Source organism: Podarcis vaucheri, assembly GCF_965113315.1.
Source record: "Podarcis vaucheri genome assembly, chromosome: 9".
Taxonomy (NCBI): domain Eukaryota; kingdom Metazoa; phylum Chordata; class Lepidosauria; order Squamata; family Lacertidae; genus Podarcis; species Podarcis vaucheri.
This window is the reverse complement of record NC_138767.1, coordinates 75,739,380-75,761,641: the sequence shown is the minus strand read 5'-3', so window position 1 is coordinate 75,761,641 and position 22,262 is coordinate 75,739,380. Positions and strand designations below refer to the sequence as shown.

Sequence of the window (22,262 nt, the reverse complement as noted above, 5' to 3'; positions counted from 1 at the left end):
GCCTGGGGTCCAGTTAAGAGGCCTAATAATTACCCATCAGGTTATTGTTATTGTGACAATGGCTACTCTGGGTTCTTTGAAACTACAATAGGTTCTGTGAAATGCCGAGATCCTGAAAAGTTTAAACCTGGGTGTAGGAACATGGTGCCCTCTCTCAGATGTCTTCACATGTGAAATGAATCAAATTCTTCCTTGTTGCTCCTCCTCCTCTACATCACCTGAGGGCTAGTCCTGAGGTTCGCCCTTTTTTAATCTTGGATTCTGCCAACAGCTATTTCACTTTGTGCAGTTGCTTGTTAGCGGGCTTTGGCATGCAAATTTGAAAGGGAGAATATAAACTGCACAAGGCTTTCTAGCTGAAATCTAGATAAAGGTACAGTAAAGGTAAAGGGACCTCTGACCATTAAATCCAGTCGTGGACGACTCTGGGGTTGCGGCGCTCATCTCGCTTTATTGACCGAGGGAGCCGGCATACAGCTTCCAGGTCATGTGGCCAGCATGACTAAGCCGCTTCTGGTGAACCAGAGCAGCGCACGGAAACGCCGTTTACCTTCCCGCCGGAGCGGCACCTATTTATCTACTTGCACTTGATGTGCTTTCAAACTGCTGGGTTGGCAGGATCAGGGACCGAACAACAGGAGCTCACCCCGTCATGGGGATTCGAACCGCCAACCTTCTGATCGGCAAACCCAAGGCTCAGTAGTTTACACCACAATGCCACCTGCATCCCTGAAATCTAGATACAGTAAAAGGGCTCTATTAGGAGACTTGGATTGGGTTCTGTGGATCGTTATCTGTCTGAAGCATTCTGGCCTGACATCATTCCCAATGGACTCCCAAGAATTCCAAGCACACCCTTTGTCCAAGTGTTTGTAAACAGTACCTGAAACAATCTCAAAAGTCCTCTTGCACAAGAATTCCCTCCTGCTTTTATTTTAATATTTTATACTGCAACGTCATTTTTTAAAAATCAAATTGATTTATAACAGTTGGATAGATACAAAGTCACAAATCACCAGCTGACTTTTACAGAACGTTCTTAATTTTTCTGCATTAGCCTGTCAGCAAATGTTTAAGTTTTCCAACTAGGACATCTTCTGAATTGCTATTAGCAGAGCGTTTCACAGGACTGGGCCAAGTGTTCGTTTTTCAGCAAGCCAGTTTTTTTTCTAGGGAGGGGAAAGGCTTTTTATTTGTTGCTATTGTTGGACATTGGGTAGTCAAACTTTCTCTAATCCACCGCAAAGCAACTAGACAATCTTCCTTAAAAAAAATTCCAAAACCAAAAAAATAAAAATTGCAAACAAATTCAACATCCATATTCATTTTCTAACATAAACCTATTACATAGTTAATGAAATTAAAATATACCTAATTAATCTAAACTTCTCTTTGCTGTATACAAATATAACAGTTAGAAATTTTATATTAAAGCTTTTATATTATAAATATTATTTCAAACTCCCCTATACCCCCTGTTCCCCTTCACCCATGTGCGATCTTTTTTTCCCTTCTTCCATCTTGTTGTGGTGTTGTAACTTAATCATTGTGCAGCTGATTCTTTTATTATTTCCTTGCTCACCCCTGCATGTTTTACACGTTATCTATTAATATTCCAGTTCCGGAACCATATTTTTTCATACATTCCTTCACTCCCTCCCACTCTTTAATTATTCTGATTTGAATGGCCTCTAATAGCTGCCGTCATTTTTGCCATTCTAATAATGATGGTACCAGCATCTAGACAATTTTCCTGAAGCTCCTGCAGTACTTCTGCCCACCTGTGGTCTTAAATTATCCTTGGACTAAAAGTACACAATGAGGCTCAATGGGTCGTCTTGCATTCCCTCCTCCAGATGACTCCAGAATCCCTGGTCTACAGCATAAGCTTATACTATAAGCCTAGTCCCAGCGCCAATGCAGTTGTCATGCGAACCAGCCCAGCCGAAGTCCCTATTGAATGTCACTATCCAAGGTGAGTTGGAGAGATGGCGGCAATGGCAGGCACCTAGGAGCCGTTCACATGCACAGCAGGGCAGTGGCTCCAAAATATTTTTGGGCTACCCCCCCCCCCCGGTTGCATAAACTCATTCCTAGTGCCCCTACCATACCCTATGAAAATCACTTTTCAGAATAATGCTTTGCACGACCCACTAAAGAAGATTTTAAAAAGGTAAAGGACCCCTGACAGTTAAGTCCAGTCGCGAACAACTCTGGGGTTGCGGCGCTCATCTCGCTTTATGAGCTGAAGGAGCAGGCGTTTGTCCACAGACAGTTTTTCCAGGTCATGTGGCCAGCATGACTAAGCCGCTTCTGGCGAAACCAGAGCAGCACACGGAAATGCCGTTTACCTTCCTGCTGGAGTGGTACCTATTTATCTACTCGCACTTTGACGTGCTTTTGAGCTGCTAGGTTGGCAGGAGCTGGGACTGAACAAAGAGAGCTCACCCGGTTGCGGGGAATCGAACTGCCGACCTTCTAATCTGCAAACCCTAGGCTCAGTGGTTTAGACCACAGCGCCACCCGTGTCCCTGGTCTAAGGAAGATAATGCAATAATAGTTACGGTTCTGAATTTTTATTGCTCATTTCTTCAAAATACAATTAAAACTTTCATTAATTCAACAAAAGTGATGAACTTGATCCAGTGATACCAGCTATACAAGGTCTAGTAGTCATTTGACCACTTTGAGAACCACATCTGTAGGGGCCTTTCACCTTATTTATTTCTCTTTCCAGGAGAAGCAACGTGAGCAGCGACGCCATCAAGCCAACTTGGGCTCCCTTCAGCTCCACCATTTCCGCAGAACAGAGGCTGGGCTTCTCCTTGCGCTTAATGAACGGTACATGAAAATTACAAAACAGGCCATTGGCTCAGTCTAGGGTGGCAGCACCAGGCAGGGCCCACGGCTGAGGCAAGGGAGTTTGGGGGCAGGAGGCACTTTCACCTTTTTCCAAGCAAGCACCAGGCAGCTGGATCTGGCCACCCTACATGTATCTGCAGCATCCCTGGCCGAGCACCACTCTGTGGGAATCAGAAGAGGGTAGCTAGCCAGGGCTGCCCAGGGCTACTGGGTGCAGTGACCATAGCCAGGCAAGCCTGCCAGCTGGGCCAAGCAGGGGCCACTAACACCGAAGGAGCCCCTGAAAGCTGGCAGTGCAATGGCCATCTAGTCCTAACTCCCTGTTGGTTTTTCACCCGGTCACTTGTTTGTGATGGGTTCTACCTTTTCTGCTCCTGAGGGGTGTCTGGATCTGGGGGTGTCTAATGTGGTTAACTGAACTGCAAGCCATTGGCCTCTGTGAAGTGTAACTTTATTTGGCGATCTTTATTTAAAAAAAAATATTTTTCGCTGCAGGCCTTCCTTTCTTTTAGACTCTCCCTCGAGACTTTGCTCCTGAATAGCCTTGTTTTTTGCTTCACCTTACATACTTGCCTCCTTTTCCTCTGTTCCTGGTTTTGATCAATGCAGCTGACATACTACCTACTTTTGTTCCTTTTTCAATTTAAATGCAATTCAAATGTTGTTAATTGAGCAGTTTTTCATCGCTTTGAGCCTTGTTATGCTGTATCCTCTCCCCCACACAAATCATGGAAACTGTAGGTGACTCCTCATGGAGCTACAATTCCCTGCACCCTTAAACTACAGTTCCCAGGATTGGGGTGTGTGTGTGCTTTAAATGTAATAAATAAAGGCCTGGGACAAGAGTTTATCTTCTGATAAACAAGAGTTTAAATTTTAGGCGCAGATGTGACCGTAATCTTTTTAGAGCTTAGAAATATTTCTGTTCTATACATTGTATTATTAAGAATATAAAGAGAACCTGCAGGATCAGGCCATGTGTCCACCTAAGCCCTGCTCTCACAGTAGCCAGCTAGATGCTGGTGGGATACTAGGGATGAAAGACCTTTCCTTTTGTTCCTTGTGATCCTGGGAGCAGTCAGAAGTCACTTCAAAGAGTCAATTGACAGCAGTAAAATAATCATTTATTTTGCCTTGACAAAAAAGGTACAGACAGGCTAATGCTCATTGCCTGCCCTGCCTCCCCTCTCTGGGCTTGCCAGCCTTTTTATACCCTCTAGGATGGATGGTCATTTGATTTCCAAGAAAACATGTGATTTACGGGAAATGGCATAGAATTTAGCTTTCGTTTCTCCATATTTGGACTAACTTCCTCATTTTACGTATTTCCAGTCCCTCCCTCTTCCTGTTTGAGGAGGCGGCATAGCAACCCGTTCTCTCTCTTTGCCCGAGCCACCTGCAGCCCTCTCTCACAGCCCTGCTCTGCGAAAAGAAGAGTTTATTTATTGTTTTATGGCCTTGTAGCAATCTTGACACCTCCCTGCAAAGAGGCCCCTCTGGCCTTTGTTCTGTTACAGACATTAATGAAGGAAGAAAGAAGCTTCAGGGATAAAAGGCAAAAAGCAGCGTTGGATATAAAAAAGAGGAAATAATATACTATAAAATAAGTCTTATGGCCCTTCAGGGAGCTAAACATGAGCCCAAGAGCCCTCTCTCTCCCTCCAGCAACTAACATTGCTGCCTCTGACTGAGGAGGCAGAGCCTAGCCATTGCTGCTCATCGAAGCCATTGATAGGCCTCTCCTCCTCCATGAATTTGCCTGGTCTGCCCCGCAGAGGACCTTAAGGTCCATGAATAATCATAGTTTAGAGGTCCTGTGCCCTAAATAAGTCAAACTATCCTCCACCAGGGCCTTCTCAGTGATGGCTCCGACCTGGTGGAATGCTCTGTCCCATGAGACTGGGGCCCTTCAGGATTTAACCTCCTTCCGTCGGGCCTGTAAGACAGAGCTATTCCGCCTGGCCTTTAATTTGAATTCAGCCTAATCTTTTATTTCCCTTCTCTTCCCTCCCCCTCCCCTTTTCTGATGATCGCCTGCTCTGAGACCCCACAGCTAATTCTCCCCTGGTCTCCTCGCTGGCCCAAGTAGGACCAATTCAGCCAGCTAACCCTGGGGATTATCTAATGCTTATTTCCCCTAAATTGATTTCTGAATTTGGAATGTTATTGTAGTTCATGTTTTTATACTGTATTTTATGCTGCTTTTACAATTACCGGTAAGTGTTTTAAATTTGTTGTTAGCCGCCCTGAGCCCGGTTTTTGAACCGGGAAGGGCGGGGCATAAATAAAAAATTATTATCATTATCCTCTTTTAAAGCCCTCCAAGTTGGTGGCCATCACTGCCTCTTGTGGGAGGGAGTTCCGTAGTCTAACTCTTCGCTGCCATGATGAATCCTTGGACAGGACAAACCAGTGTTGAGGTCTGTGCTGGATAGCTTTATTTCCCTCTAGGTAAGATTCTGCAACTCTCTTCTCTTTCAGATGACTGGAGCGCTGAGAGAGCTTCCGGCACATACCAGCTGGGAGACGTGATGTACATCCAGGCTGAAGTGAACGCAGTGAACCACCTTCCTCTGCGGCTGTTTGTCAACCACTGTGTCGCCACGCTGAGCCCAAGCAGGGACGCCACTCCCCGATATCCCATCATTGACCACAACGGGTAGGAGCTCTCTAAGGTCATCCCTGCCAGTCACTACGCGCTTGGGCAGGCCAGCAGCTGCGAGGGAGAAGAGACAAAGAGCAGAAAGGGGAAGCCATGTGGGCAGAGCCACGCCTGGAGGCTGCCAGTTCCCCACCCTTGGACTAGGGCAGCCAAGAACCTCATGTTACAGGAAGTACAGTGGTACCTCGGGGTTACAGACGCTTCAGGTTACAGACTCCACTAACCCAGAAATAGGGACACGGGTGGCGCTGTGGGTTAAACCACAGAGCCTAGGACTTGCCAATCAGAAGGTCGGTGGTTCGAATCCCTGCGACGGGGTGAGCTCCCATTGCTTGGTCCCTGCTCCTGCCCACCTAGCAGTTCGGAAGCACATCAAAGTGCAAGTAGATAAATAGGTACCGCTCTGGCGGGAAGGTAAACGGCGTTTCCGTGCGCTGCTCTGGTTCGCCAGAAGCAGCTTAGTCATGCTGGCCACATGACCCAGAGGCTGTACGCCGGCTCCTTCGGCCAATAAAGCAAGATGAGCGCCTCAACCCCAGAGTTGGTCACGACTGGACCTAATGGTCAGGGGTCCCTTTTTAACCCAGAAATGGTACTTCAGGTTAAGAACTTTGCTTCAGGATGAGAACAGAAATTGTGCTCCAGTGGCACGGCGGCAGCGGGAGGCCCCATTAGCTAAAGTAGTGCTTCAGGTTAAGAACAGTTTCAGGTTAAGAACGGACCTCCGGAACGAATTAATTTCTTAACCCGAGGTACCACTGTATTGCTGACAGCTAGGGATGGGCGGAGCGGTTGATTCTGTTTGCATTTAAATGCAAATCTGCTGAATTTGCTTTTCCTGAAGCAAGACATCCTTTGAGAACTTCACTATTCTCTGAATTTTACTGTGCAATTATCCATCTCCATGTGTAAGAAATGCATGTGAAGTGTGAATAAAAATACATATATTTGGAGGAATTGACATACATAATACCAGGAGAAATTGCTTTGCAGAAACATGTATACTAATGGAAAATGGATGCAAAGGCATATATTTAATAGAGGAAATTGTCACTAAAATGCTGGCAATTTTCCATGAGGGATATATATATATATATATATATATATATATATATATATATAGCTTGCAAACTGATGGGGAAATATGAATGAAACTTAAGAGTGGAAGAAAAAAATGAGGAAGAAACTGAAATACAGATTTGCCCTTCTCTTCTGACAGCCTTTCTTTTCCTTCCTTCCTTCCTTCCTTCCTTCCCCTTTCCTTTCCTTGTGTTTTAGCTGCCTTGTTGATGGAAGGTCAGATTCCAGCTCAGCCTTTGTGTCTCCAAGGCTCAAGGAGGATTTGCTCCAGTTCACGGTGGACGTTTTCAGATTCACAGGACATCCTCAAGAGCTGGTGAGAAGCCTCGTCTTGCACAGCCTTCCTTGAGCTGAAACCTAGAATGTCTAATGGAGTTTTCTTTTGTCTACTTGGCTTCTCCAGATCTACATCACTTGCCACCTGAAAGTGACTGCAGCCAGCCAGGCCCCTGATCCTGAAAACAAGGCTTGCTCCTTCAACCAAGCTAATAACATGTGAGTGAGCCAGCATGGACTCCCCTTCATTGGTGGTTTTTAAACAGAGGTTGGGTGGCCACCGGTCAGGGATGTTTCAGCTGTGATTCATGCAGGAGCTTTGACTAGATGAACCGTCCAATTCTACAGCTCTATGATTCTATGTTAATAGCCCTAGCCAAGCCTGCCAATAAAGGGGACGCGGGTAGCGCTGTGGTGTAAACCACTGAGCCTATTGAGCTTGCCGATCAGAAGGTTGGCGGTTCGAATCCCCGCGATGGGGTGAGCTCCCGTTGCTCAGTCCCTGCTCCTGCCAACCTAGCAGTTCAAAAGCACGTCAAAGTGCAAGTAGATAAATAGGTACCACTCCGGCAGGAAGGTAAACGGCGTTTCCCAGCGCTGCTCTGGTTCGCCAGAAGCGGCTTGGTCATGCTGGTCACATGACTCAGAAGCTGTACGCCAGCTCCCTTAACCAGTAAAGCGAGATGAGCACCACAACCCCAGAGTCGGCCACGACTGGACCTAATGGTCAGGGGTCTCTTCACTTTACCTTTAAGCCTGCCAATGACCTTTCTACAGGACTAAATAGTTAGCTGTCAAAGAAACAACTAGCTAGTGATGTTTCCAGAAGCTTCCCTCCAACCCACCCAACCCGGCAGTAACATCATTTTAAAAATTTCATTCCATTTATTTTCCATGCCATTTTTCACTCAAGTCTCAAAGCAGCTTACATTACAGCACTCATAATCTCACTATCCAGAGATTGTGGTGTGGCGTCTAACAAAATTATGTCGAGTATTTGAGCTTGTTGCCCAAGCAAACCAATTCTGCAGGTAATATAGGCCTTTCTCTTTCTTTTCCCCATCCCTCCAGGTGGATTCCGGTTGAGGGTACCCAGGGGATCTGCACCTGCTGTGAGACTGGGAACTGTGGTGTCACCGGAGGGCAGCCGAGGAGGGTCAACCCCTGGGATAGGTGGGCAAGAGGAAGGAGATCTGGCAGAGATGTAGCCACTAAGCATGGTGCGTTCCATTCAGGTTGGCGGGGGAGCCAATCTGTTCTGTGCAGGGGTCTCCAAAATGAGAGGGGTGAGGCTGACCTACTGATGGGTAAGTTTAACCTTGCTCAAAATGCAGGTCAGCTGGTGAAGGAACTAGAGACTGACGTGATGATTGGCCCTATTTTCGTCCGTGATGCATACATGGGCTCAAGGAGTCTTTCGGCCCAGCAAAGTGAAACAACGGACTCTCCAGAAGAACATGGTAGTAGTACCTCCTCCTCCTCCTCCTTTTTAGTAGTAGCAAATATTTCAAGAATGTAGGTCAGGGCAGAGTGAGAATTTGATTCAGGAATCTAGCTACCAAATTACAGTAGAATAAAATTCTGGGGCCAGTGATAGTAACGTGTGATTAGTTAGGGATGGCTTCTTTTTGCACTGAAAGGTTAATACCTGGATAGCTTGTTTGGAAACAAGGAATTGGGTCACAGCATGGGAATAAGTGACTCTCCAGACTGTGTTTTGGGGGGGGTGCATTCTAGGCAAAAGCATTCAGGGTGAGGTGTTGGGGCTTTGAGCCGGAGGGTCTCTCCTCCTCCTGGCTTAATCCTTCTCCCCCATCATCCCACATAAACCTGCTATGCTTAGAACTTCCAGGGACTTCCTTTAGGAAGAGATTACTGGAGGCTCACAGGTATTTGTGTTTTATTTACAAAAAATGCAAGTTGGATATAAGTACAGTGGTACCTTGGGTTAAGTACTTAATTCGTTCTGGAGGTCCGTTCTTAACCTGAAACTGTTCTTAACCTGAAGCACCACTTTAGCTAATGGGGCCTCCTGCTGCCTCTGCGCTGCTGGAGCACAATTTCTGTTCTCATCCTGAAGCAAAGTTCTTAACCCGAGGTAATATTTCTGGGTTAGCGGAGTCTGTAACCTGAAGCGTATGTAACCCGAGGTACCACTGTAGAGAGAACCAAGAGCTTACTCCTTTCACATCAGATCTTTTACAGAGAGGGCTTTACAGTGCTCTAAGATGCTTACTGCAAGTCTAACACTGACCAAAAATGTAAGTTAGATTGCAACATGAAGCCCTCCAGGTTTACTTGGAGGCAAGTTCCCTAGATCAATACAGTGGTACCTCGGGTTACAGACACTTCAGGTTACAAACGCTTCAGGTTACAGACTCCACTAACCCAGAAGTAGTACCTTGGGTTAAGAACTTTGCTTCAGGATGAGAACAGAAATTGTGCTCAGGCGGCACAGCGACAGCAGGAGGCCCCATTAGCTAAAGTGGTACCTCAGGTTAAGAACAGTTTCAGGTTAAGAATGGACCTCCAGAATGAATTAAGTTCTTAACCCGAGGTACCACTGTAGTAAAAGAGCTTGCAGCCTTATGACAGCTTTGATGTAAGTTGAACTTGTCCCCTCTCTCTCTCCCCCCCCCCATTTGCAGGATTCCTATCAGCGCCTGGGCTGCTGGCTGGACTCATCTTGATGTCTCTGGCTCTGCTTCTCGCTCTGATTACTTTTGGGGTCCCTCTGCTCAAAAAGTGCCCGGGGTCCCATTAAAATGTAATGTAATACGTATCTCAGTGTGGAAAAAAACTAAATAAAGAGATACAAATGGCTTTCTTGCTTCCTCCCACCTTTAAATGAGAAAGAGGGTAATAAGGGCTGGTGACTGATCCTATATATGGGGAGAAATTATATATGATATATATAAAGCCTGAGTTGTGTCACAGTGAGAGGGGAATCTTTGCTGTTGGTGATGGGATTTGGGGAATGGGGCTTTTTGGCTGGGTAGGGTATGTTTGGGGTTGCACTTCCTTCTCTAAAAATGAAATTCAAAATCTAAAACATTTTTAAATACAAGCAGATAAGTCTCACCTACAGGCCTAGTTTGATATGTATCCCTTCCTCAAAGATCTGGGCAATTTGCTTGAGGGTTCTTCTACTCACTTATCCTCACAATACCATTGCTGTGGTGTTTGTTAAGCTAACAGTGTGGCTAGTCCTGATTGAGGCCACCTGAGTTCCAAGGAGTGGGGATCTGCAACCTTCTCTCTGTTCCAACAGATATTGGCGGGCTAGAACCTTGGGTCTTTCGCACTGAGACCCAGTTTCTCCCTCCCACATCCCTTGCTTTAACCCCCCCCCCAATTGTTTTACTTTGCTAACAATGGAGCTGGGTGCTCTGCAAAGCCTGAGAGGGTCCAGGCCTTAATTTGCCCAAGCAAATTTGCATCCAGGGCCTCTGTCCTCAGTTGTTTTCAAATAACCAGCAATATGATTCCTGCACTGCAGGGGGCTGGACTAGATGGCTGTTTCCCCCCTTCCAATTCTGCAATTCAACCCCTGGGGTCCAGTATTCTAACCATGGCAAATGACGGACTCTCCTGCAGACAGAATCAGCATCGCCGTCTGGAACAAGGCACAGGAACAAGAAACAATATTAGCTTAACTCGCTCAGCCCGTGCATGTTTACTTGAGAGTACAACACACACCACAACTTGGCCTTTGTTATTCTCACCCACATGCAACTGTGCCCTTGCTTTTGTTGTTTAGTCGTTTAGTTGTGTCCGACTCTTCATGGCCCCATGGACCAGAGCATGCCAAGCGCTCCTGTCTTCCACTGCCTCCTGCAGTTTGGTCAAACTCATGCTGGTAGCTTCGAGAACCATCTCATCCTCTGTCATCCCCTTCTCCTTGTGCCCTCCATCTTTCCCAACATCAGGGTCTTTTCCAGGGAGTCTTCTCTTCTCATGAGGTGGCCAAAGTACTGGAGCCTCAGCTTCAGGATCTGTCCTTCCAGTGAGCACTCAGGGCTGATTTCCTTCAGAATGGAGAGGTTGGATCTTCTTGCAGTCCGTGGGACTCTCAAGAGTCTCCTCCAGCAGTGCCCTCGCTACCTGCCTGATTTATAGTTTTGTTTTTCATGTTAATGGAGAAATTTGAGGGCTCCCTTGGACAAGAAACAAGGATACCAGCCAGGAATACCAGAGCAAAACAGCAGCCAGTAGGTTTGGTCTTTATTGAAGACTGTCCTGACAGGACTTCCACCTGCCACAAGGTGGAACAAGATGGGAGCCCCGAACAAAAGAGCCCCCAAACTTTTATTAGCTGCTAATCCCCATGTTACACCCCCCCAAACTACATCACTCATAAATCACAGGTACATCATGAAAGGGGAGGTCTGGTGGGAGTAATCTGAGCATCCTGGACCCTGCCCCATGGTTCCCCTTGCCCTCCACCAAACACCCATCGAGTGCAACAAAAAAGATATTTACATTTCCCTGTTTCCCAGCCAAGTTCATCACACCCTTTTGTCTTCATCTGGGTTTGTTATTTCTGGAATGGCTACCTGTCTGGCACTCGGGTATCAGGATGCCAGGGATTATCACCCAGGCAGAGGGGCTGCTGAGTAGCTGAGCTCACATGGCTATATGAATTTCTGAAGTTTTCCAGTGAGCCAGTACATAGATACATTTATCAGTGAATTCTTAAGTTTGGTATCGTGCAACAAAGGCCCTTTGAATAGATAGGAAGAAACTGTGATGAAGTGTTTTGTGAGGACAAATCACCAAAGTCACAAAAGTGACTGTGCTGGTTTTGGTAGTGGGCTGCATGTGCATGATATCTGCTGGAGGGGAACCCCCCCCCAAAAAAAAAACCCTATACATAAATTCCTGCAACATTCGTCTGCTATAATAATTATTCTCTCCGTCTCGTACATATTATAAAATGAAATAAAAACTATAATCTCTCTCACACGCGCCCACAGTTCCCCTTACTGCTCAAGGAGCCTTATTACTCCCGTGTAACTGTGTCGGCACTGCAACCTCTGAAAATGCTGCAACTTCACTTTTTCCTCTTGCTGTTGCAACCCAGCGTTGTTTTGTTTCCTTTTTAAAATTTGTTTAAATTTAAATTTGTAAATCTCTCCAAGCCGCGTGTAAGCGGACGCGCTGGCGCAGCAACGGCGAGAACAACTTCCCCGGAAAACTCGCCCTCCCCGCCGCCCGCCCACCAGAGGAGGAGCCGGGAGGCTGATCAGCTGATCGCCCGGGCGGGATCAGCTGGTGCTGCTGGATCCCTTCCGCGATTGGGTGGCAGGAAGGAGTCAGGTGATCCAGCCTTGCAGGGCAGCGAGTAGCAGGCGCCGCGCGCGGGGCACCATGGTGAGCCGGGGGCGCATTGCGCGCGGGTGGCTAAGAAGGGCTTGCTGCGCCGCCTGGAGGACGGGTGCCAACGCCCTGGGGCCCCGGGTGCCCGAGCACCCACACCTTTCGGTGCCAGGCCCGCGCACGCTGCATGGCACCCACGGCCCCGGGCACCCACGGTGGCGGGGCCAAGCTGGCACCCCTGGCTTCGAGGCAGGGGCTCCCGGGCTCCGGCGTGGGCCCATGAAATTGCAGCACGAGTTCTCGGGCGAGGTTCCGAACTAGGCTGGTGCCAGAGATGGGCACCCCTGGATGCGTGCCTTCCCTCGCGCTGGATCCGGAAGCGGCAGCTGGCACGGCGGGATGCTGCAGCCCGAGTGCTGACGATCCTGTTGCCGTGCAGCGCTTTTGCGTCTTCGCGCACAGCCCGGGCGACTTGGCACATAGCTGCCAACCTTCCCCCCCTTTTTTTGCGGGAAATTCCCTTATTCCAGCACCGTTTCCTGCTGCTATCCCGGATGGTTAGATATCCCGTAGACTGTCCCCGGGACAGGTGAGGCTGCTGATCCCCTATTTTTGAGGCTGCTGATCCCTTATTTTCAAATCTGAAAGTTGACAGCTATGACTTGGCACCGGCCTCTGGGCAAGGGCCCCGTGCCACACACACGCCAGCCAACCCAGTCAGGAGCTTTGGGACGGGGTGGGGGCGCCTGGTTCACTCCCCCTCGAAAATTGTGTGCCCGGGACCACGCACCCACCCCGACACACACACACACACACACTGCCCGTGGGCTACGGAAATGTCTGCCTTACCTTTTGGGTTTTCTGCTGTCAAGCGAATAGGAGGCTGTATTCCGAGTTTTTTCACTGAAATTTCCACTGAAAAGGGGAAAGCATGTAAAGTCTCGTTCAAATTCACTTCTTCATGGGTTGGATAGCCTCTTGTTTTCCGCTACAGGCTGAAAACTAGGTTGCTAAAACAAACTCTTGACTGTTCACAGGCACTAATGTTATTTCTTCCATCCAGAGGTTTCGGTTCTGCGGCGATTTAGACTGCCCTGATTGGGTCTTGGCAGAAATCAGCACATTGGCTAAAATAGTAAGTGCTCTTCTTTTCTCTGTTAGGTGTGCATGCCATTTCTGTTAGGACGTGTTGGCGGTGACACTTGACCACTGGTTCCTTGCTGGACTTACTCTGATCTCTGTAGAACTCATGGCTGACCGACACTGAGGCCTTGTCAGCCTGTGATTCCTTTACTCAAAGAACTGCACTGGTTGGCAACTTGCTACTGGGCTGAGTTCAAGGCCCAGTGAACTATTAGTATATCAAGCCCTGAACCTCTGGGGACCCAGATGTGCCGACTCGGCCACTTTGATCAGCAGAATTGGCACTCTTACATGTGCCACATACCTACCTATTCTGCATCTGCAAGAAATTGATCTTTTAGCGCGGCACCACCTACACATTGGAACTCCCTGCCTATTGATATCAGGCAGGCGCTTTGACAGTGTTCTTTTGGCCAATTGCTATAAACATTTTTGTTTAGACAAGCCTACCCATATATTGGGACGCGGGTGGCGCTGTGGGTAAAAGCCTCAGCGCCTAGGGCTTGCCGATCGAAAGGTCGGCAGTTCGAATCCCCGCGGCGGGGTGCGCTCCCGCTGCTCGGTCCCAGCGCCTGCCCACCTAGCAGTTCGAAAGCACCCCCGGGTGCAAGTAGATAAATAGGGACCGCTTACCAGCGGGAAGGTAAACGGCGTTCCGTGTGCTGCGCTGGCTCGCCAGATGCAGCTTTGTCACGCTGGCCACGTGACCCGGAAGTGTCTCCGGACAGCGCTGGCCCCCGGCCTATAGATGTGAGATGGGCGCACAAACCCCAGAGTCTGTCAAGACTGGCCCGTTCGGGCAGGGGTACCTTTACCTTTACCTTTACCCATATATTTAGAAAGTTGGTGGGAATTTTAATAGGTTTTTAGTCTATAAAGGTAAAGGTAAAGGTACCCCTGCCCGTACGGGCCAGTCTTGACAGACTCTAGGGTTGTGCGCCCATCTCACTCAAGAGGCCGGGGGCCAGCGCTGTCCGGAGACACTTCCGGGTCACGTGGCCAGCGTGACATTGCTGCTCTGGCGAGCCAGAGCCGCACACGGAAACGCCGTTTACCTTCCCGCTAGTAAGCGGTCCCTATTTATCTACTTGCACCCGAGGGTGCTTTCGAACTGCTAGGTTGGCAGGCGCTGGGACCGAACAACGGGAGCGCACCCCGCCGCGGGGATTTGAACCGCCGACCTTTCGATCGGCAAGCCCTAGGCGCTGAGGCTTTTACCCACAGCGCCACCCGCGTCCCTTTTAGTCTATATTTTATTTTATATTTCAAAAGTTTTTAATTATAATTTTTTTCTTATGGATAATTTTGTTTTATCTTTTTTGTGTACCACTTTGAGGGTTTTCGTTTTGTTTTTTTACAATCAGTGTATAAAGTTTATAGAATAAATAAGTAAATAAATAAATGTTGTTGGATGAACCTGCTGCAATATTCCACTATATATCCAGCAAGCTTGAAAAAGTCAGAGTGCTGGTGGGGAGGTGAAAGTACTTCTGTTTTCTTGGTCAGAAACAGTTGGACGCTACCCCATCAAAGACAGCATTATCCACTGTCGCTTAAAAAGTCCAGGCTGTTGTGGGGACTGATCAGCTTTGGGTGGAATTTATGAAAAAGCTGGTGTTACAGACAAAAAAATCACCAGGTGTGTTTTTGTTCATGTTATTCTCCTAGTCCTCCGTGAAGCTGAAGTTGATCTGTGCCCAGGTGCTGAAGGATCTGCTTGGGGACGGGATTGACGTAAGCCAGTTTTCTCTTGTTTGACGCGTATTTGTGTAGACCCAACAATTGTACGAGATTTGAGCTTCCATCATACAACTTCTGGTGATGTGTTTTGACCTCTCCCAGCCTGGGGTCATCCTGATGGACCTGCAGCTCCCATCACCCCTGACCTTTGACTGGTCTGGATGGAGCTGATGGGAGCACCAGGTTGGGGAAGATTGGTTTAAAGCAGGTAGGAGATCTTCTTGAAGGCGGATATTTGTATGGCCAACACTTTCAGGCTTGTGTTTTTAAATGGGCCCTTGCATGACTTCCTGAGAGGTCAGGAAGAGTAAACCACTCCAGATTAATCTGCGTAGGCCAACTGATTTGTCTTTTCTGATGCTTCCTGAGCAGCAGCAGCAGCAACAACAACATTGCGCTGTAGCTGCAGCCCTGCAAATTTAGGGGCATGTCCGACTTGGAATCCCTGTGATCCAGTTCTTGCTCCAGAGAGGTGTTTGTGTGTTGTGATAGAGTACCCCAAAACTGGAGATCACACTCGAAAGCGTTCCATATTTGGGCTGGTTCCGCTTCCCCCCCAGTTATATTTTCAACAACAACCTTATGAGAGACAGCAATGGTCCCAGAGTTACCCATTGACTTTTGTGGCTAAGCAGGTGTTTGAACCCGGATCTCCCTGGTCTTAGCCCAAGACTCTTAGCCCCAACACCACCCTGCCTGTTCCTAGCGCAATTTACACATGGTTGACGTGATTCAGGAGCCACCCCGGGAAGTGGTTTTGCAGTGGAAGCTGAGCTGCAAATAGGACTCTGTGCCTGTGGAGGAACTGGGACTTCACTGGGACTCAGAGGTGGTGCAGATCTCCCAAAGTTAAGTGTGGTCTGATCTGGTTTTTTCTCTTGCAGTATGAAAAGGTTCTAAAGCTAACGTCAGATGCCAAGCTTGGTGAGTGTCGTTTTCTACTCTTCCCAGTATGACTGTGTCGTGTTTCTCCTGCCTGAATTCATTGACCAACTGCTTTGATCAGCAGAATTGGCACTACTACATAATCCCTGTTCTGCATTTGTAAGAGCTCGGTCGTTTAATGTGATGGTGTCTGCACTTTAGAACTCCTTGGCTCTTGAGATCAAGCAGGTTGCCTTCACTGTACACTTTTTGGCGCCTGCTAAAAACATTCTTGGGACTCGGGTGGCACTGTGGTGTAAACCACAGAGCCTTGGGCTTGCCGATCAGAAGGTCGGTGTTTCAAATCCCTGCCACAGGGTGAGCTCCCGTTGCTCGGTCCCTGCTCCTGCCAACCTAGCAGTTCAAAAGCACGTCAAAGTGCAAGTAGATACAGTGGTGCCCCACAAGACGAATGCCTCGCAAGACGGAAAACTCGCTAGACGAAAGAGTTTTCCGTTTTGGAGGTGCTTCGCAAAACGAATCTCCTATGGGCTTGCTTCGCTAATAGCACTAAGTCGCTTATCAACTGATCCGATCAGCAGATAAGCCGCTAAAAGCCTCTAATAGCGCTAATCCGCTAATCCTTCAATGGGCTTGCTTCGCAAGACGAAAAAGACCGCTAGACGAAGAGAATCACAGAACGGATTCTTTTCGTCTTGCGAGGCACCACTGTAAATAGGTACCGCTCCGACAGGAAGGTAAACGGCGTTTCCGTGCGCTGCTCTGGTTCGCCAGAAGCGGCTTAGTCATGCTGGCCACATGACCCAGAAGCTTTACGCCGGCTCCCTCAGCCAAAAAAGCAAGATGAGCTCCGCAACCCCAGAGTCGGCCAAAACTGGACCTAATGGTCAGGGGTCCCTTTACCTTTACCTTATCTTCTTCCAGAAGGCAGAAGCTGAAAGAGATCATTTCCGGGGTACGTATTATCCTGCGCTATCTCTGCAGCTTTCTTATGGCACCTGGAAGCATAGATTTGATCCAAGGTGGGAAGAGTGCACCCAATTATTCTCTCTGCAGTCTTTACAACCCTGGACAGCATTGTTTTTTCCCTGGCCGTGCAGCTCCCAAACCACACACACAGACCATAAGTTAATACACTCTCCACAGTACAATGGTAAAATGCCATTGACCTGATCCCGCAGGCTCTCACAACTGCTGCGCATGTCTCTCTTTCTCCTCTCGGCAGAGTCTGGGGATGTGAAGGCTACCATTGCTGTTCTAGGCTTCATCCTCTCCAGCGCTGCCAAACACAACGTTGATGGCGAGTCCCTCTCCAGCGAGCTCCAGCAGTTGGGGCTGCCTAAAGGTGAGCAGAGGAGACAGAAAGGGAAGCAGTGACGAAGGGCGAAGGAGGATCTCTATTCCAGCCCAAGGGCCACATTTCCTTGTGGGCAGTCTTCCGGGGGACACATGGCAGCAGTAGGTGGACCCAAAGGCAAATGTGGGCAGAGCAACAGTTGTGACTTTGCAATATAGGCTGCATTCCAGCTTTGCAGAAGCCTCTGAGATGAGGATCATTTGCCCCTCCCAGTCCCATGAGCCCAGGCGAGCAGAGTCAGGAATGATGGGAGAAGGGGGGAGCTGTAGTCCGGCAACCTTTGAAAGACCACAGGTTCCCCTGCAACAACCTGAGCCCTTGGGAGACTGGCTGTCAGCCTGCTTTCTGGGCAGTGGTGCTACATCACATTAAAATGGTGGGAAGGTGTGGAGCAGGGGTAGGCAACCTAGGGCCCAGGGGCCGGATGCGGCCCAATTGCCTTCTCAATGCAGCCCATGGACGGTCCGGGAATCAGCGTCTTTTTACATGAGTAGAATGTGTGCTTTTATTTAAAATGCATCTCTGGGCCTGCCTGGTGTTTTTACATGAGTAGAATGTGTGCTTTTACAGTGGTACCTCGGGTTAAGAACTTAATTTGTTCCGGAGGTCTGTTCTTAACATGAAACTGTTCTTAACCTGAAGCACCACTTTAGCTAATAGGGCCTCCCATTGTTGCTGCTGCGCCGCCACCGCGCGATTTCAGTTCTCATCCTGAAGCAAAGTTCTTAACCCGAGGTACTATTTCTGGGTTAGCAGAGTCTATAACCTGAAGCGTATGTAACCTGAGGTACCACTGTATTTAAAATGCATCTCTGGGTTATTTGTGGGGCATAGGAATTCGTTCATCCCCCCCCAAAAAAATATATATATATAGCCTAGCCCCCCACATGGTCTGAGGGAGAGTGGACCGGCCTACGGCTGAAAAAGCTTGCTGACCCCTGGTCTGGAGTGAGAGCTTACTTTTGAACTATTTGTTCCCCATCCCTCTTTGCATTGCAGAACATGCCACTGGGCTGTGCCGGTCCTATGAGGAGAAGCAAAGCCCCCTGCAGGACAGCCTGAGGGGCTGCAGCCTGAGGCGTAAGTCAAGCCATCGGAGTAGCCATATATATATTCATATATTTGAATATCTATCTATCTATCTATCTAGGCTGAATCCTATTGCCACCTGTAATAGGTATGAGTTACTCGTGCATAAACTGGTGCCTTTCTCGGTTAATTTGCCTTGTTAATCACCGTGGCTGCCTCAGTCACTGGCAGAATCCGTCAGTGGGCGTTTCTTGAACCTCTTCCAACATAAAAGTTGTTTGACACCCAGTCTCCTCCTCCTCTTCTGCGCAGGGAAGGCGTGGGTAGCGGAGGACCTGGGCTCTCCTCACTGATGTCCAGTGAAGAGTCCTGGAGCCCTCTCTCCAATTCCTCCGTCTGCCCCCCTTCATCCCTGGTGTTGCGCTGAATGGCTTCCCCTTCTACTGAGCTGTTTCTCCCCCTGCTGCTGGGTCCTTCGCCAGCATCATCTGGGAGCCTTCCCTTCGCCTCTCCCTCCGATGTCAGTTCCCTGACACCACCTATCAGACTAAACAAAATTGGTAAGATCTGTGTGGGAAAAAATGCTCCTTTAAATATGACCTTTCTATACATTTAACTATATTTTTTTACATAAATACATGCCTTTCACTTTTATTTTAAGGTAACTCCCCCCTGCAATGATGAGTGCACTCTCTTGTTTTCCTTATAACTTTCCTTTACTTGCTTTCTGGCACCTAAGCTTCTTTCCGGGCTATGAATCTCTGTTTTAATTCTCTCTTTTTTTTAAAAAAAAAAAAAGTTTTTTTGATAGAAGCAAAAGTAAACACGGCACGCTTCTGAAGTGAGTGTGATTTGCAGTTAGATTAATTCATTAATTAGCAATGTGCTTCATGAATCTGAGGGTGCCAGGCCTCGCAGAGCGCATTCCTGATCTCTCGGCAACCTCTGCCTGCAGTGAACCGCCTGGATTCTGTCTCCTGGAGAGTGGATTACACCCTTAGCTCCAGCGAAATCCAGCAGGTCAACGAGCCCGTCGTGCACCTCAAGCTGAACGTGAAAGATGTTGACCGTGGGGTACAGGAGCCTGTTGCCATGATGCTGTCGGCAGAGAAGTTCCGCGTCTTGCTTGCAGGTGAGATCCCAGAAATCATCATCAGGGGAGCAAGGACTGGGTTCAGGGGCAATTTTCTGCAACCAGGTCCTGTATGTTGTAACTCTCTGCCTGAACTCACGAGAGGATGTGGTGGTGGTGGGACCTGGCAGGGATTCTGAGGCTATTTGTAAGGGCTGGGCAAGTCCAGGGGGATAATAATAATAATAATAATAATAATAATAATAATAATAATAATTTATACCCTGCCCTACTCCAGCCAAGACCAGGCTCAGGGTAGCTAACATCCAATAATAAAAACAAGTTGATTAAAATACTTAAAAAACTTTAAAAAAGGATTAAAATACAGCATTAAAACATTAAGATGCAGCCTCTTCAGAGGAGGAGAAGGAAAAAAGAAAGAAGGGGAGGGAATCAAATTGATTCCAAGCCAAAGGCCAGGTGGAACAACTGTGTCTTACAGGCCCTGCGGAAAGAAATCAGGTCCTGCAGGGCCCTGGTCTCATGAGGCAGAGCGTTCCACCAGGATGGAGCCAGTGTTGAGAAGGCCCTGGCTTTGGTTGAGACTAATCTGACTTCCTTAGGGCCCGGGACCTCTAGGGTGTTGCTATTTATGGACCTTGAGGCTCTCCGTGGGGCATACCGGGAGAGGCGGTCCCATAGGTACGTAGGCCGTGAAGGGCTTTGAAGATCAAAACCAGTACCTTAAATCTGACCCTGTACTCCACCGGGAGCCAGTGCAGCTGGAAAATCACTGGGTGAATATGCTCCCATGGCAGAGACCCCGTGAGGATGATAAGTTGGCATCTTCACTCAACTTATTCAATATTTATTAAATTTCTCGACGTCTCTTCACCCAAGGATGACAGGGCAGTTTACAATATAGAGACACAAAAATATATAACATATAGTAACAAGCAAACAAAATGCCCCCCACCACACACAGTTTAAAAAGTCATAGATTGTTTAATTAGCTAGAGGCCTGGGAGAAGAGGGATGTTTTTGCCTGGGGCCTAAAGATATGTAATGAAGGGACCAGGCGAACTTTCCTGGGGAGAGCATTCCACAAACGGAGTCACTGCAGAGAAGGCCTGTTTTTGTGTTGCCACCCTCCGGACCTCTCATGGAGGAGGCACACGAAGAAGGACCTTGGGTGATGATTACAGGGTCTGGGTCAGTCCATATGGGGAGAGGCAGTCCTTGAGGTATTGCAGTCCTGAACCATTAAGGCTTTATAGGTCGAGACCAGCATTTTGAATTGGGCCCAGAAGCTAATTGGCAACCAGTGCAGTCTTGCCCCACTGAGCACCCTGGCCGCTGGATTCTGCACCAGCTGGTTTCTGAGCAGTCTTCAGAGGCAGCCCCATGTATAATGTATTTTTTCACCCTCTGCCCCTTCCTGTTTTGTTTTGCTTCTCCTGCTGCTAGAACTGAAGCAGGCTGAAGCAGTCATGAAGACGCTCGACTGAGGAGCTTCCAGGATGGGTGGTGCTGTGGCTGGAATGAGCTTTTGCCGCAAGCTGAAAAATCTTAATTGGACGGTTGCTTCAGAGAGAGGGAGACCTTGCGTCCAGCAAGTTTTTTTCCCCAGTGACTGCAGGGCAAAGAGGCTGTTACCAGAATCCACCCCTCTCTTCCGACTCGTTGTGTTCAAAGCCTAAGGCTGTTCTCGTTGTTTGGTTGTCTGGCCAGGGGGGGTAATATTTCTGAATGCAAATGACGGGTGTCCATGTTTGTTTAAACATTTTATTTCACTGAAAGCTCTTCGCAGTCAGAAAGTTGGTGCAGCGGGGAGTGGACTGGAATAGAACCTGTGTCCCTGATGTCCTGGACTTCGTTGTCCACTGCCAGGAGAGAGTTCAAGAAATGGCACCACCGCCCCACTTTGAGTCATGGCCTGTCAGCTCAGGACCACAGCAGCTTAGAGAACCCCAAGAGTTTCTTGGCCTTTGTGACGGTATCCGTGTCTAGCGCCGCAAGACCATTGTGGGAATTAAAATCACCCCGCCTCATTCTCTCAGGAGAAGGCACATCAATCTCATCCTGCCCTGTTCTTTTGTTGCAAATGTTGGAAGCCCCAACTTCCATTCGTGACTTTCTTCCTCCTGTTTTCTTAGAGCCTTCATCCCCTATTGCAGGGACATTGACCTGTAAACCTTGAGATGTTGTTGGACTACAACTCCCATCATCCCTGGCAGTGCTGGCTGGGACTGATGGGAGTTGGAGTCCGGCAACACCAGAAGGGCTACAGGCCCGTCTTCTCCAAGTAGAAGAAACCTGGTCTGTTCCTTCTGTTTTCCAGCAATCCATCTGTGTGTGGATTGTGGAAGGAAGGACAAAATAGCATGTCCTCTCTCTTGCCAGATTCTTGATTTTTTGTGTGTGTGTCCTGTGAAAGCTCTTTGTATCACAGGGAAGGAAAGGTATGTGTGTGGACATCTCTCCATGTGCTTGAACCTCCATATCTTTAAATCCCAAAGGTTGCTCTTTGTAATGTTTCTATATTTTGCAGAACAGGAGAAAATTAAATCTTACTACACCCAGAACTCTTTGTCAAGTGTTTTTATTGAGTCCTTCTGGAGACGCAGTATTTCTGGTGACAAGAGAAGGAATTGTTCAGTTATCAAAGGTTTAAGACTGCAATCCCAAATATTTTATAGATAGTGTTTGTTGTTTAGTAAGAAAACTCAACTTGAGATGGCTTCAGCAGTAAAAAAAAAAAAAAAAGATTAAGCAGAAGCAGATTTGGTAAGAAACGAACATTGCTGTAGCAAAAGCCTGAATAATAAGGAGAGGTG

The 22,262-nt window shown here is 48.0% G+C and overlaps 2 protein-coding genes across 3 annotated transcripts in view; both read left to right on the top strand.

The window, feature by feature from the left end:
- LOC309540511 (zona pellucida sperm-binding protein 3-like) overlaps positions 1–9,703 on the top strand; it is a 92,474-nt gene extending 82,771 nt beyond the window's left edge. Inside the window, exons 3-10 of one of the 2 annotated variants that reach the window (XM_082237445.1) lie at positions 1,857–1,975; positions 2,738–2,841; positions 5,344–5,521; positions 6,803–6,920; positions 7,008–7,099; positions 7,952–8,100; positions 8,215–8,343; positions 9,529–9,703. In XM_082237445.1, coding sequence (XP_082093571.1) covers positions 1,857–1,975; positions 2,738–2,841; positions 5,344–5,521; positions 6,803–6,920; positions 7,008–7,099; positions 7,952–8,100; positions 8,215–8,343; positions 9,529–9,644 — 1,005 coding nt within the window. In that variant the 3' untranslated portion in view covers positions 9,645–9,703. The remainder of the gene's footprint in view (positions 1–1,856; positions 1,976–2,737; positions 2,842–5,343; positions 5,522–6,802; positions 6,921–7,007; positions 7,100–7,951; positions 8,101–8,214; positions 8,344–9,528) is intronic. The other variant, XM_082237446.1, reaches the window with a different exon arrangement.
- A 2,430-nt stretch (positions 9,704–12,133) lies between these two features.
- COMMD4 (COMM domain containing 4) lies at positions 12,134–22,010 on the top strand. Its single transcript, XM_082237818.1, has 8 exons — positions 12,134–12,253; positions 13,263–13,334; positions 15,011–15,076; positions 15,967–16,006; positions 17,193–17,312; positions 18,324–18,404; positions 19,309–19,485; positions 20,893–22,010. The coding sequence occupies exons 1-8, from the start codon at positions 12,251–12,253 to the stop codon at positions 20,931–20,933; spliced, it is 600 nt and encodes a 199-aa protein (XP_082093944.1). The 5' UTR covers positions 12,134–12,250; the 3' UTR covers positions 20,934–22,010.
- The last annotated feature ends 252 nt before the right edge of the window (positions 22,011–22,262 follow it).